The following is a 15,836-nucleotide window of genomic DNA, read 5'->3' as shown; positions in this document are numbered from 1 at the left end:
TGTTTTCAGAACTTTGAAGGTGATTTATGAGCGCATGAGTTTAAGATTCTTAAACAGGAAGGCTCCTGCCACTGACACATTTAGCGTCTTAAAGGCATCTCTTGATCTAAAAGTGGTTTGGTTTTTTCCCCCCACTTCTAATGCCGTGAAGATTGTTTTCTTCAGCACTGAAAGGACTCTGAGCTCATCCACTCAACTATTTCTGCCACATGTTGCTAATGTCCTCATTGCCTTCTACTGCAATTCTGAACCACCAGACCAATAAATGCACATGCAATCAGCAGCAAAATGCAGTCAGCTTCTTCCCTGCCCTGATCAGAGCATAGTTCTATGATGCAATATCAAGAACCCCCCGAAGTAAAGATTAATCATCACATTTTTTTGCTTTGAAGCTGCCCTGATGTTGTCACCTGTGTCACCTAAGTTTATTTTCCTTCTGGTCATATTGTTTCCAGTCCGCGGTGGGTACGATGAAAGCCAAACGCAAAAGTTCTCCCACTTACTTGCATGACCAACACGTACGTGTGTTACAATTTCAAAGTACCTGGGAAAAACCCAAGTAGTAATAATGGAAGGAGGGGGAGGGGGGGGGGTGTGATCCTTCATTGACTGTATCTGTATGGTTTCAGGCACCATGTAGGGGTCAAATATAGGTGTCACACTAGATACAATCAGTAAAAGTATTAAGGTTAAGAGCTTTGTGTTTTTCACCAGAAGGTCAGCCTGTGGATGCTTTGAGTAACCTCTGCCCATCAACTTAAATTCCTCTTTTAATAACCGCGGTTCTGCACCAAATGGAACATCTGATAATTCATCAGATCGACACGTCCTTATTTGGTGCACTCTTCCTCTGACGTGTACGGGGTAAAGTGTTGCTGCCATAATAAAAATGAGGCGGTATTAGGTGCTGCACACTCAAGCCGTCCACTCAGACTGCCGACTACCTGCCACAGTTTCCTCACAGTCATGAAGAGCTTCATCATTCAAAGTCTGGCACTGATCGGGGCCATGGTTGTCATTGTGGACGTGGCCTCCATACCGCCACCGAAAACAAACGTGCTGCTCAAGTCAATCTTTGCTGATGCAAATAATATGTTAAATACGGTAAGGGGCAAAAAGAAAAACTGTGCTCAGCATGTGTGTTTGGAAATATACTGACGTTCTCATCTTTTCAGTTTTCACAAAAGAACCTGACTTCTAGGGTTAAGAGGCCATGGAAGGGAGACGCAAGCAGATGTTGGGTAAGTTTTCAGTCTTTTCATGCTGCATCCTGGACACTGGTGCAGGACGTCCGACAGGATCCTCCAGATCCAATTCAACTGACTGAACCTTTATTCTCACAGATGTACTTCTTCTGCCTGGCTGAGAAGTCCCTGAATTTGACCGATTTCAACCAGTCCAAACTCACCAAACACCTGCATCAGTACAACAAGGTAACCAGGGCATAAATGTGTCTAATTCACCCTGCACAGCTTTAATGAGAACTAACGAGAATGCGCTTGCATTTGAATGCAGCCATGTTTGTGTGCCTGAAATTAACAGTGAATGTTTTTGTTTCAGCTGACAAACATCACCAACTGCCACCTGAACATGAACAACACAATTTCTCTGAAATCTCTCCTAACAAACATCACTGCATGCACAAAGATTGAGTTGTAACATGGATACTTGAATTATATTTATTTTTATTTATTCCAAATAAATTATTTTTTCTAAAATCTAGCCTTTGTATTGTCAAAATGCTTGTTTATGTGAATCGGAGGTTCCAGTCTGTGTTTATATATTCATATCAAAAAAGAACATCTCAAATCTGCGATAAAGGAGAAAATGTTTAATGAGGAAAACATACAGCACACATTACAATAACAATGAAAACCCGTCATAAAATTAAATAATCTCCATTGCTTTAAAACACAAGTAGAGTACATTTCTACTGATTACAGTGTTTTGACGTGTTAAAGTGAGGTCAATAACATACAGTACAGGTGCTGGTTTACATGCAAGCTCAGCTCAGCAGCATCAGAGTCCAGTCTCTGGTCGCTCTCGCCACATTAGACCACATTAAAGGCAACACACGTATGATTAAAGAGATGCTATCATGAATGTAAAATGGCTACAAGTAACCAGAGGTATTGAGATGAAGATAAGAAAGAAAGTGTGTCCGAAGCCCATGCAGATATAGTGGAACTCTGATAAAATACATTAGTGTTCATTTTCATTCCCTAAACATTTGTAAAGTGAAAGCATTTAAAGAAGCCACAGTAATGCAAATAAATACAAATAAAAACACTTGACTCCTCACAGACGGGAATTCTTTATCCTGCAAAGGTGCATCGAAGGCATTTACAACACATGAGCTGTTCAGCGTATTTAGATTATTGTTTACTGAATAATTTCTTCAGAATTCACTAAAGACATAGGACACAAAAGTTGAGCAGTTGTCTTCACTGCAGAAGGGATTCGATCACAGCATCAGGTTTTGCAGACCTTTTCCTGTGTGAAATTGAAGAAAACGGTTATCAGTGCAGCGTTCCGCATTCTTATTTCTCAGAAAGATGTTTATCGGGATAAAAAACCCACAGCGGTACAAATTAATGACATGATTTTTAATAAATACTTTCAACAGCGGAGGCAAACCGCCACATCCAAAACCTTATTTAATCAGATCTTGTGTCGTTTCCATATACACAAGAGGTACAAACGTGAACAGTGTTACCATCAAAGTAACTAAATGCATATGCTATTGATCAAAATCTGCGACCTCTTTAAAAACTGAAATAATTTCATTTTTACACTGTTCGATATTATGAAGGTTCGATGTAGTGCTTAAAAATGTGAAAAAATAAATAAAAAAAATAAAGTAATGGGAGCGAGACAAAAACAATAACTAAACTGAAATAGGCCGTCCATCTGCTGGTTTAAGACCATAGTGTGTAAAAGACTAATTCTGGTAGGTACTGAGACTGTCATCACCTCCTGATGGCCACAGCAAATAAAACCTTCCTGTGTTTGAATGCAAGCGGACTGCTGACCTGCATAAGCCACGCCTCTTGCACCACGCCATCGCTGACGAGGTCGGACACAGTAACACAACCATTTTTAAATCCTTAAAAGATGCTGAGGGAAATGGAACACTAAAGTCAACTGCGCAGGCAAAAAACATTTCACCAGCAAGGATCTGCTTGGCTGTCTGTCCAGGGCTGCTCTTGGCGTCATCGGACCTGAAGAGCAGGGCGTCACACGGCCGCTGGCCGTGAGCAGGTGTTGCAGCGACGTCGCTCATGATTGAGGGTGGTCAAGACTGGGTTGGTCAGGACAACGCCTGACGCAGACCTCTTCCAGGGGAATAACATCACTTTTAGACCAACCTGCGTGTTCCCCTGACTTAAATGCCGCTGAGAACCTTTGGAGATGGACACCAAGGGAGGTTTACAAAACCTTCTAGAGTGGATAAACCTGATGACGAAGCCATCTTCATCACTTTTGGAGCGATGTTCTGAAACGTTTAATCAGCTGTTGGGCAGCCTATTTCAATTTAATGGAATTTTGAAAGAAACTGGTCGCTTCATTCTTTTTAACCTCCTGCTCCCATTTCTTCTTTTTGCAGTTCAAAGCTCGAACCAACTGACGATCCGACAGTGTAAAATGCAAATTCTATCAATTTTCCAATTAGTCTTAATATTTTGATTTTGAGTGTATCAATCATGCGCATAAATCAATTAATTGTTTAACATGTTTGTTGACTTTCTCTCTGAGATTTAACAGATCAACAGAAAAAAGGTGTAAAAAAGGCATCAGATGTGAAGGTTAAACAGCAACAGTTGTTAAACAGCCCCTGTATAAGACAGCCGCTTGTGGTCTGTCTGGAAGTGAGATTACCGTCTTCCTGTCTTGGGACGGCCACTCTTGCTGCTTTTTGATGTTCTGGGTCTCTCTTGCTTCATCAGTGACTGGCGCATGCTCTCCTCTGTGTAGGCCAGATACAAACTAGATAAATCCACCTCAAAAGGCTGCAAGAAACAGGACACGAGAGTTTGTGCAAACACCGTACGACAGAAACACCATGGTAACAAAGACTGCTGCGGACAACGCCAGTCTACTCACGTCCTTTTCCTTTTTGTCTGGAACAGGCGTCTGCTTTCTCATGTTGTTGCCAGTGTACGCTACACATTTCTAACACAACACAGAAAAGTCCAGTCACTGCACAGCTCAGGTTCCTGTACATGACAGCAAACCCAGTGAGCATAATCTGAGCTCACCAGCTGCCATTCTCCAATGTCTTCGTTCCAATGCACGTAGTTCTCTATCATCTCCTACACAGCAAACACACAACCATCAGCACTCATTTTTTGGGTTAGTAGGAGTGTTGCTAGCAAATCTGCGCGCCCTCATACACACCTGATATTCCTGGGGAATGAAGCTGTCTATGATGAGCATCTGCAGTCGCAGCTCCCGGCTCAGCTGGCGGATGTTCTCCAGAAGGTCCTCGATCTCTCTGTGGTTCTCTTGCTGCAGATCGGCCATCTAACACGCAGGCATAAACTATCAAACTCTTTCCCTGAAAACAATTCAGCCATGGCCTGAAAAGTGTTTCAGGTTCTACTCACTTCTGACTTGGCAGCCATCAGCATGGTCCACACTTTTTTCAGTTTCTTGGTTTTTCCTTGAGCTTCCTCCTGCAGACTGGTGTATTTCTCTTCTATGTCCAGGCGTTCTTGCTGATTCAGGGAAAGGTCATTGGATTACTTGACAGGTGCCCTTTACATTCATACTAGTCTGATTAATATCCTGGGCTCAGTAAGTCTGTGTGTTTATCCTAAACAATTTGAGGCTATTTCTACCATAAATGACAGGATTTGTTAGTCCTACCTGCACTGATAGTGATGAACTGTACTTGAATGTGTTCTAGATTACACTCATGACCGTAGAACATATTATGAAGCACCTCTTTCTCTGCCAGTTCCTTGTGCAGCTGCTCTGCTCTCTGACGACGTTCTTCCAGTTCCTTGTTGGACTCCTGCAAAAGCTTCTCTTGTTCTTCGGCCTTGGCCAGGAGGTCCACACCACCCACAATCACCTTCTTCTCCAACGCTGATAGTTTCTCCAGCAGAAGTTGATGCTCCTGCCTAACAGAAGCACAGATCACAACTCTAAACTCTCACAAAGATTAAATGTCTTTAACCTCTTTGATTTATTGTACATCGTCATTCTTGATAGTTGAGCAATCTCAAATCAAGTCCACCACAAACGTCAGCAATATTCATCTATCGCCAATTTGAATTGAATTACTTTCTTTCTTGGGGGTCCAAACCATTTGCTGTTTTTTTGTCTTCCTGTCTTCAGCGAGGAACCAAAACATTGCATTTATTTTGGTTTTGGGTCAATATAAAAATTAAAGCACCCATGCAAATAGATTGTGAACATGTTATCAAAGTCATCTCTCCTCCATCTGGGGCAGTTTAAAAGTAAAGTAAATATAAACATAAGTACAAGTTAAGTCACCATAATGGGCCTGTACCACCTCTGTGAATTCCAGGCTACAGCATGAATACTATGGGCTGCAGCACTGTTCTCAAAACGTTTGAACTGTGGAATCTTGTGTTTGCTTTCTTGAACTCACTGTGCTTTAAGAAGGTCATTCTCCCTCCTCTCCAGCTCTGCTTTTGCCCTGTTCTTCTCCTCTTCCTCCATGTCCAGCTTGGCCTCCAAGGCCTTTCTTTCCTCGTCTATCTTGGCCTGCATCTCCATCATCTTGTCTGCAGGGATTTTCCTCCCTTAAAGGAGAAGATTAAAACAGGTTCTGTTCATCGGTAAAAATGCTTTAGTTGGCGTTTCATTTTATATATATCCGTTTATTAAGCATGAATTAGATAATAATTGAGGGGAAATAGAACAGGAAAAGAAAATTCAAGAGAGGGTTGCAGGCAGATCATTATGGTCCCTTTCTTTTTAAAATTTTAAAGAACGTGGCGTTGGCATTTCATCGGCTTTGACCCATGATTTAACCATTTGGTGGTTTATTTGATCCATTGTTGTGCATTTTGGGGGGGTAGCATTTCACATTAATTGCTTAACTTTGAATATAAAGTTTATTTATTTTCACCTGTTCAACAATGGAAAAACCTTGAGAGACTTTAATGACTAAAATAATTATTTCCATGATGATGATTTGGACGCCCTCATGTATACAAATTACAGTGTAGGGTTTCAGTCTGACCAACATTATATCATCTCATCCTATTTGTAAGTTTTTACTATGATCTCATACGACACAGGAAATGGGTGAACAGCAATTTTCAAAGGAAATCCTACAAATAATCAAAGCTGATATGTCAAGTCCTGAAACCTCCCCATCCAACACCTTATTATGCAGTTTTTATTAAATGCTGAGTATTAAAATGGTCACAGCCTCAGTAGATTTAAAACTATTGCACAACCCTTAATGTTGCAGAGCTTTCGGATCCACATGTACTCTGTACTTTTACCTCTCCTCCTGTGGCCCTCTCCTGCCTCTGTCCCTTCGTCTTCACTTTCATCAAACTCATCTGAAAAAAACCGACAATAATCACACAAAACACAAGCGTAACTTTTTAAATACTACATGCAAGACAGACTCCTACTCCAGTCATTACCTTCCATCAATTTCTTTTTAAGCTCCTCAATCTCCTTCTGAAACTTGCGTAATAAGGCATCCTTGGGGTCCTCGTTGATCCTGGCTTTGTTCTTGATGTTTTTAGCCCTGTTAGCGTAGCGTAGTGTGCTGATGGTCTCATCATAGTTATAGTCTGCAGGGCCTATATTTGCACACTGTTGAGGAAATGTGCATCAGATCTAGATTAACATTTTGAATCTGCATATTTTCCTCTCTGACAGGGCACAGTTATGCTCGCTAAACTTTTACCATCATGGTCTTTGAGTTCCCTCCCAGTGAATCTTGCAGCAGACGGGTGAGTTTAGAGTTCCTGTAAGGCACGTGCGTGCTCTTGCCATCCACCAAGGCAGAGATGACGTTTCCCAGCGTGGACAGTGAAAGATTGATCTTTGTAGCTTCTTTCAAACGCTGACCTGTGGCTCCAGTCTTGCCCTGTCTCTCTGAGCCCTGAACACAAACAGCTAATGTCAGATGTGGCCGATGTCGCAGCACCTGCGTCGCCTCATTTCCTCGGAAATACTTGATTTTCCCGGATACATACAGCAAGATCAACCAGGTGAAGCTTTCCCATGCGCATAACCTGGTTTCCATCCACGCCCTTCTCGCTGCATTCGATGGTGATGGTGAAGATTGCGTGGGAACGGGAGCTGTGTTCATTCATGTTGGTGGCACCAACAGAACCTGATTAAAAAAATGGCTTAACGTATAATAGACAGAAGGGTTACAAAGTAAAGTTGCTGGTTAGATTGCTCACGGTTTTTGTTGCCTAGAGACATAAACCTGTCCATGTCATCGGCGTTGTATACAACATAACCGGGGAGGTCTTTGATATAAACACCAACATCTGGTCTTTCTTTCACCTGTGACGATGACGCAGAACTTGATCACACAAAATAATATTTGCAGATGTCCAACATTAAAAAATATGTAGAATGTAATCAAAATTTCATGGTAATGTTGGTTACCTCTAGTCTCTGATTCTGATCCTTGCCCAACAAATTCCGCACCTCCTCATTATAAATCTCCAAATATGAAACAGTTACCAGAAACCTGTAGAATTTACATATAGAACAGTAACAGAAGGTTGTAAGATCGTACAAATTAATAGTTCAGGTACAGAGGAAGATAAAGTGTGTTATCAACCACTTTACTTCTGAATAAGAGATTACTGACCTTTTGTCACCTTCTGCTTTGGCAATGTGCCCAAAGATATGAGCAAAAGAGTTGGGGATTATCCCTCTAAGTTCTGGCACGGCTCTCACACCCTCCATGGTGAAGGTTTTACCGGTGCCAGTTTGTCCATATGCAAAAATGGTGCCTGAAATGGTAAATAATGTGCAAAATAACTTCAGCTTTACCTGTGGAAACAACAACTCAGTACTAGAGGAGAGTGATATCAGTAACTTCACCATTATATCCCTCCAACACTGATTCGATGATGGGGCGGGCGGTGAGGTTGTAGACGTCCAGTTGTTTGCTGTCTGGTCCAAACACAGTATCAAACGTAAATGTCTTGGGAGGCTCCTGAGGATTTTCCAGCTTGTGGACTGTTACGGTCCCACGGATCTCGTCTACATCCACCGACGATTTGAAGCCCATGATGACTTCTTTCTGGTTGAGGGGTCGGCATCTCACCACCACTTTCACGTTGTCACTCACCTCCTGTTTGTCTGGTTTATCAGACTTATTGCTCTAAAATTAAGATAATAAAGATAACAACACCCCAAATATGTCAGACCTCTTAATGTAGTAATGAATAAGAGTTGATAAATCTGCACAGAACAGTGCAAATGTAAAGCCTGTTAAATCATTAGTAAAATACGACAATACATGAGCTAATGAGGCACTTAGATACCATAATAGGTTTCTCTTTAAGAAAATATGGTCTTTCCTGTCCTGAATAATTCATATAACTCTTAATTTTTTAATAGGCAATCCTTGTGCTTGAGCTTCTATAAGCAAACTTTAACTGGAGCAGCCTGATGCTGATCACGGATGAAACTGGTCAAGCATGGCAGCAGCAAAGAGTACGTGGTGACCTTAACAGCCACAAATCGACTGTTTACCACTTCATTTATTATATAAATGGCAAATAAGCATGTGGTTACCACAATGTCAGATAAGCATTGAAATAGAAAGCCGGGAAATGTGCCTGCTTCAGTTGCCATGGTAACTGAGATTGACTGACGTTGATCTTTACTCGGAAACCGGCCTTCTCGAAAATTAGTCAGCCGGAGAGAATCAAAGGAAACAGATCACTTGTGGTTCGCCTATCAAGCGCATCTGCAGAAAAAATGGTCGCCAGGAGCAGCTGGCTTCCAGATTTACTCTCCGTTCCGGTTTTCCGTGATGACCTGTGACTTATCAAAACTATCAAATCCAAATGAAGAGAGTGGGCACAGAATCACCGTATGATTCTTCACCATAAAGTGACGAGCTAAACAATTAGCATCACATCAGTGACTGAGGACTGAAGGACGGGAGGACCAGGAGATGGAAGAGAAGACCTGCAACACTGAACAAATGTGTGGTGGTCACTTACCGGCATGATGAATAGTCGGGGAGATTACTTTGTGTGTTATTGCTGATAAATCTGTGCAAAGGTTTGCAGAAGGGCTTAATGTATCCGCTAAAAACAATAACACCATATCCACAGCTTGTCTCATCCGATGGATTTTCTTATTCTTTACCTCAGCTAGCGGTGTATTCTGACAGATTCGCCGTACTACCGCCACCATGTGGCCAGGAGGACGAATCTTCAATAAAATAAAATACACTTAAGTGGTTCTATAAAATTCCATTAAAGAATGCTGACCAAGAAAATCAGACTAATTGCTCGGGCACGAGATCTGGAGTGGAAACTGTAATTAAAATCTCTAGAATTAAGGTATAATGTTATTTTTTAAAAATAGAATTGAATCTCAATGGATTCTTAAAAAGCAAGAAAGCATTTATTTTATGACAGGATCCATTTTAGGCTCCATTTAAATTATCGTGTTACTTTGCTCTGAGGTTATTATAGAAAATAGTTTGGTATTTTTCTGAGCATTTTGAATAGAGAAAACGGGTTAAATGTTTTTGGTGACATTGGCAACATGACGCAAGGATGTTTTGCAAATGTACGTTAACTGAGGTAAAAAGAGAGAGTTTCTGGAATATAAAGTAATTTAAGGGGGCAGGACAAATTCTGATTTATTTACACAGTTCACGGTTAAAATGCATTTAAAAACCACAGTAAACAACAGTAATTCAAATAAATAGAAATTACTTCTCAGACAGGAAGTCTTAATCCTGTAAAAGGTTCATCTTAAACATTCAGAAATATGAGCTATACAGTGTGTTGACATAATTTAAAGAATTGTGAACAACAAAGTTGTCATAATGCCCTAAAGACTTGTCTTCTACAGGCAGCATAAAAGTTGAGCACTTGTCTTCATTGCAGAAGGGATTCAATCACAGCTTCTGGTTTTGCAGATCTTTTCCTGTGTGAAATGTAAAGAAGAGTATTAAGACCAGCCGTGACAAAAAGCAATAAGTTGAAATATAATGGCAACGAAAAGAGTCGACCTCTTGAGACATTAACAACCTCTGCATCTTGCTGCTTCTACAAAATGCTGTGCAGGCCATTAGATAACTGGTGAAACTATACTTTGGTCCCAGGTTTAATAATGAAGAAAAGTTTCTCTTTCAACTCAGAGGTATTCAGAGTTAGTATTAGGACTCTGAAGAGACTGTGCAGAAAACACAACAAAAATGCAAAAAAAGGAACATTTCAATGACTTTTTTCAACTTTTAGGCCATTTTGGGCTACATGTGGAAAAAAGTCAGTGAATCTTTTTTGCATTCTCACAAATAAAGTACTAGTTTCACAACTCAAATAGTGGTTGTTAGACAAAGTGTCACCCAAAATGATTTCACATAAATAAGAGGTTAAAAAATGGAAAATCCGAGGAGAAACGGTTGCTCTGCAGGGTGGATATATTGTCCCTTATATTCATCCTTCCTCTGCTTGTTTCTGTCTCATGGGTGGCCTGAATATTCTCCCCCTCAATTCTTTGGACTTTGATGCAAAGTTGATAACTTGTAACTCTTTCCGTTTTATTTTTTTTCTCATTTTCTGTTGCCAATTGCTATTTGGTTGTTTGTGGTTTTACCCGCTTCCTTCCCCTGTTAAGGTTCGGCAAAGCTTCTACAAACAACAATTCGATAATATTCATTGTGATAAAAAAATCTGTTTAACAGACTCATCTTCACAAAGCAAATTCTGTCTGACACAAAAGGTATTCAGATGCCAGTGCTGCTTGCTTTACTGCTGACAGCTATTAAAAAATAAGAAATACAGCCCCTGTAGAGGCCAACGCCCCCCCCCAATACAGGTCCAGACGGGTGCCGGCTGCAGGAGCTGAGAGACATTCAGGTAGTCAGAAGAAAGTCATAGTCGTACTAATGCGCAGCAGAAAGGGGAACATCAAGCCGCTTGTGGTCTGTCTGGAAGTGAGATTACCGTCTTCCTGTCTTGGGACGACCACTCTTGCTGCTTTTTGATGTTCTGGGTCTCTCTTGCTTCATCAGTGACTGGCGCATGCTCTCCTCTGTGTAGGCCAGATACAAACTAGATAAATCCACCTCAAAAGGCTGCAAGAAACAGGACACGAGAGTTTGTGCAAACACCGTACGACAGAAACACCATGGTAACAAAGACTGCTGCGGACAACGCCAGTCTACTCACGTCCTTTTCCTTTTTGTCTGGAACAGGCGTCTGTTTCCTCATGTTGTTGCCAGTGTACGCTACACATTTCTAACACAACACAGAAAAGTCCAGTCACTGCACAGCTCAGGTTCCTGTACATGACAGCAAACCCAGTGAGCATAATCTGAGCTCACCAGCTGCCATTCTCCAATGTCTTCGTTCCAATGCACGTAGTTCTCTATCATCTCCTACACAGCAAACACACAACCATCAGCACTCATTTTTTGGGTTAGTAGGAGTGTTGCTAGCAAATCTGCGCGCCCTCATACACACCTGATATTCCTGGGGAATGAAGCTGTCTATGATGAGCATCTGCAGTCGCAGCTCCCGGCTCAGCTGGCGGATGTTCTCCAGAAGGTCCTCGATCTCTCTGTGGTTCTCTTGCTGGAGATCGGCCATCTAACACGCAGGCATAAACTATCAAACTCTTTCCCTGAAAACAATTCAGCCATGGCCTGAAAAGTGTTTCAGGTTCTACTCACTTCTGACTTGGCAGCCATCAGCATGGTCCACACTTTTTTCAGTTTCTTGGTTTTTCCTTGAGCTTCCTCCTGCAGACTGGTGTATTTCTCTTCTATGTCCAGGCGTTCTTGCTGATTCAGGGACAGGTCATTGGATTACTTGACAGGTGCCCTTTACATTCATACTAGTCTGATTAATATCCTGGGCTCAGTAAGTCTGTGTGTTTATCCTAAACAATTTGAGGCTATTTCTACCATAAATGACAGGATTTGTTAGTCCTACCTGCACCGATAGTGATGAACTGTACTTGAATGTGTTCTAGATTACGCTCATGACCGTAGAACATATTATGAAGCACCTCTTTCTCTGCCAGTTCCTTGTGCAGCTGCTCTGCTCTCTGACGACGTTCTTCCAGTTCCTTGTTGGACTCCTGCAAAAGCTTCTCTTGTTCTTCGGCCTTGGCCAGGAGGTCCACACCACCCACAATCACCTTCTTCTCCAACGCTGATAGTTTCTCCAGCAGAAGTTGATGCTCCTGCCTAACAGAAGCACAGATCACAACTCTAAACTCTCACAAACTCTACTAAACAACTTTATTGAAACCATTTATATTATTCACTCTACATAAATCACTCGCAAAATGATCAGTTTAATACCTGGTTACTGAAATAGGGTTAAACAGTACAAAAGAATCAGGGTGTTTCACGGAAGGTTACTGACACATTTGCACCCCGAATTAAGTGTGTTGTGCTTTCTTGAACTCACTGTGCTTTAAGAATGTCATTCTCCCTCCTCTCCAGCTCTGCTTTTGCCCTGTTCTTCTCCTCTTCCTCCATGTCCAGCTTGGCCTCCAAAGTCTTTCTTTCCTCGTCTATCTTGGCCTGCATCTCCATCATCTTGTCTGCAGGGATTTTCCTCCCTTAAAGCACAAAAGGATGCAAAATGTCATCAATTTACAGGCCAATTTTAGATTAATATCGGGGTCAAATGTATACACTCGAAAAAGGTGGCAATTCATTGGTCTTTACATTATGCACTGCATGAGTTAATAAGTCTGCTGTCTATATTTTATTTTAGACCACACAGAAAAGCCCCTGACTAAGTGTTATTGATATCACCTTAAGCCCCCTCACCTAGAGCTAGTCATGTGAAAAAATTAGGAACCCTCCTCCAAACAATGAGTAATTTAATCTCACATTAACATTAAAATCATTACTGGTCATCCACGTAACAAAAACACAGATTTAGAGAAAATAATTTTTTTGACTGCATTGACCAAAGGCAGCTGTGACACTCACCAGAAGGATGTATACTGTTGTAAAAAGGTTTAGGATGACAGAAATAGCAGAGTTCACACTACAGCACTACACTATGTGTTGTGCGATATTTTTACCTTTTCTCATGTGGCCCTCTCCTGCCTCTGTTCCCTCGTCTCCACTTTCATTAAACTCATCTGAAAAAAATCACACAAATATATTTAGATATAAAAAATTCTGAAAACCCCCGACAATAATCACATGAAACACAAGCATAACTTTTTAAATACTACATGCAAGACAGACTCCTACTCCAGTCATTACCTTCCATCAATTTCTTTTTAAGATCCTCAATCTCCTTCTGAAACTTGCGTAATAAGGCATCCTTGGGGTCCTCGTTGATCCTGGCTTTGTTCTTGATGTTTTTAGCCCTGTTAGCGTAGCGTAGTGTGCTGATGGTCTCATCATAGTTATAGTCTGCAGGGCCTATATTTGCACACTGTTGAGGAAATGTGCATCAGATCTAGATTAACATTTTGAATCTGCATATTTTCCTCTCTGACAGGGCACAGTTATGCTCGCTAAACTTTTACCATCATGGTCTTTGAGTTCCCTCCCAGTGAATCTTGCAGCAGACGGGTGAGTTTAGAGTTCCTGTAAGGCACGTGCGTGCTCTTGCCATCCACCAAGGCAGAGATGACGTTTCCCAGCGTGGACAGTGAAAGATTGATCTTTGTAGCTTCTTTCAAACGCTGACCTGTGGCTCCAGTCTTGCCCTGTCTCTCTGAGCCCTGAACACAAACAGCTAATGTCAGATGTGGCCGTTGTCGCAGCACCTGCGTCGCCTCATTTCCTCGGAAATACTTGATTTTCCCGGATACATACAGCAAGATCAACCAGGTGAAGCTTTCCCATGCGCATAACCTGGTTGCCATCCACGCCCTTCTCGCTGCATTCGATGGTGATGGTGAAGATTGCGTGGGAACGGGAGCTGTGTTCATTCATGTTGGTGGCACCAACAGAACCTGATTTAAAAAAATGGCTTAACGTATAATAGACAGAAGGGTTACAAAGTAAAGTTGCTGGTTAGATTGCTCACGGTTTTTGTTGCCTAGAGACATAAACCTGTCCATGTCATCGGCGTTGTATACAACATAACCGGGGAGGTCTTTGATATAAACACCAACATCTGGTCTTTCTTTCACCTGTGACGATGACGCAGAACTTGATCACACAAAATAATATTTGCAGATGTCCAACATTAAAAAATATGTAGAATGTAATCAAAATTTCATGGTAATGTTGGTTACCTCTAGTCTCTGATTCTGATCCTTGCCCAACAAATTCCGCACCTCCTCATTATAAATCTCCAAATATGAAACAGTTACCAGAAACCTGTAGAATTTACATATAGAACAGTAACAGAAGGTTGTAAGATCGTACAAATTAATAGTTCAGGTACAGAGGAAGATAAAGTGTGTTATCAACCACTTTACTTCTATAAGAATAAGAGATTACTGACCTTTTGTCACCTTCTGCTTTGGCAATGTGCCCAAAGATATGAGCAAAAGAGTTGGGGATTATCCCTCTAAGTTCTGGCACGGCTCTCACACCCTCCATGGTGAAGGTTTTACCGGTGCCAGTTTGTCCATATGCAAAAATGGTGCCTGAAATGGTAAATAACGTGCAAAATAACTTCAGCTTTACCTGTGGAAACAACAACTCAGTACTAGAGGAGAGTGATATCAGTAACTTCACCATTATATCCCTCCAACACTGATTCGATGATGGGGCGGGCGGTGAGGTTGTAGACGTCCAGTTGTTTGCTGTCTGGTCCAAACACAGTATCAAACGTAAATGTCTTGGGAGGCTCCTGAGGATTTTCCAGCTTGTGGACTGTTACGGTCCCACGGATCTCGTCTACATCCACCGACGATTTGAAGCCCATGATGACTTCTTTCTGGTTGAGGGGTCGGCATCTCACCACCACTTTCACGTTGTCACTCACCTCCTGTTTGTCTGGTTTATCAGACTTATTGCTCTAAAATGAAAATATAAAAGATATGAATGCCTAAAAATGTAAGACTGGAGTGGATAGTGAGCTAATAATGTCGCAATTTCAATTAACAAGCACGTAACAGTACGGCTATAAAGCAGTAGTTAGTCTATTCACAGCACACCTATGATGCTGAAAGATTTAACAAACCGAATGAAGGTTAAGGTCTTTATAATTCAACATAATTCTAAATTATGAATTTGCCACTTGGAATACAATTCTGTGTGTGTGTGTGTGTATAAGGTAATAACAAACATGTTATAACGTCATCTACTTGACAGATAATAGCTAATTGGGAGAATTTGTCCTTTGTTTATGTTGCCATTCGAAAACATTCTATGCTGCATAGTTTCTTGGACATTAGGAGCAACATATAACTGTCATTGTCCGAGAATAACACGGCAATAAACAAGCTAAGAATGCTACCCGGTTAGCATCACATCGTTGAGTGTAGACTAAGGACGGGACGAGAAGGACTCCTGTGCATGTCAAATAAAAATCTGGAGACTTACCGGCATAATGAGAGCAAGGCAAAACAATCAAAATTTAAGGGTAAAATATGTTCAGGGCTGGGCTTGACTGTTGTTCGGACTGTCGGGGTTAAAAACCGAAGGTTCTCTCCATCTTCACCGGGTCTGGCGTCTGTGGCCGGCTGTGGTA

At 41.5% G+C, this 15,836-nt stretch overlaps 3 protein-coding genes across 3 annotated transcripts; 1 reads left to right on the top strand and 2 right to left on the bottom strand.

Moving 5' to 3' along the window:
• The first annotated feature begins 933 nt into the window (after positions 1-933).
• Positions 934-1,692, top strand: LOC101070453 (uncharacterized). The gene is made up of 4 exons (XM_003970439.3): positions 934-1,104; positions 1,176-1,241; positions 1,344-1,433; positions 1,561-1,692. Exons 1-4 carry the CDS (start codon positions 967-969, stop codon positions 1,657-1,659), a joined length of 393 nt encoding a protein of 130 aa, XP_003970488.1. The 5' UTR covers positions 934-966; the 3' UTR covers positions 1,660-1,692.
• Positions 1,693-1,811: 119 nt separating this feature from the next.
• On the bottom strand, positions 1,812-9,352 carry LOC101070222 (kinesin-like protein KIF3A). The gene is made up of 17 exons (XM_029847356.1): positions 9,195-9,352; positions 8,062-8,344; positions 7,826-7,970; positions 7,618-7,702; positions 7,407-7,512; positions 7,194-7,333; positions 6,902-7,099; positions 6,633-6,807; positions 6,486-6,545; positions 5,621-5,774; positions 4,946-5,126; positions 4,608-4,718; positions 4,399-4,524; positions 4,260-4,313; positions 4,105-4,173; positions 3,880-4,010; positions 1,812-2,493 (listed from the first exon to the last, which is right to left on the bottom strand). The coding sequence occupies exons 1-17, from the start codon at positions 9,198-9,200 to the stop codon at positions 2,445-2,447; spliced, it is 2,073 nt and encodes a 690-aa protein (XP_029703216.1). The 5' UTR covers positions 9,201-9,352; the 3' UTR covers positions 1,812-2,444.
• A 466-nt stretch (positions 9,353-9,818) lies between these two features.
• On the bottom strand, positions 9,819-15,836 carry LOC101079491 (kinesin-like protein KIF3A). The gene is made up of 17 exons (XM_029847357.1): positions 15,689-15,836; positions 14,879-15,161; positions 14,643-14,787; positions 14,431-14,515; positions 14,220-14,325; positions 14,006-14,145; positions 13,714-13,911; positions 13,445-13,619; positions 13,258-13,317; positions 12,630-12,783; positions 12,223-12,403; positions 11,885-11,995; positions 11,676-11,801; positions 11,537-11,590; positions 11,382-11,450; positions 11,157-11,287; positions 9,819-10,134 (listed from the first exon to the last, which is right to left on the bottom strand). The coding sequence occupies exons 1-17, from the start codon at positions 15,692-15,694 to the stop codon at positions 10,086-10,088; spliced, it is 2,073 nt and encodes a 690-aa protein (XP_029703217.1). The 5' UTR covers positions 15,695-15,836; the 3' UTR covers positions 9,819-10,085.

Source organism: Takifugu rubripes, chromosome 14, assembly GCF_901000725.2.
Source record: "Takifugu rubripes chromosome 14, fTakRub1.2, whole genome shotgun sequence".
NCBI lineage: Eukaryota > Metazoa > Chordata > Actinopteri > Tetraodontiformes > Tetraodontidae > Takifugu > Takifugu rubripes.
The sequence above is the reverse complement of the archived record's forward strand: the minus strand, read 5'-3'. Positions and strand labels throughout refer to the sequence as shown.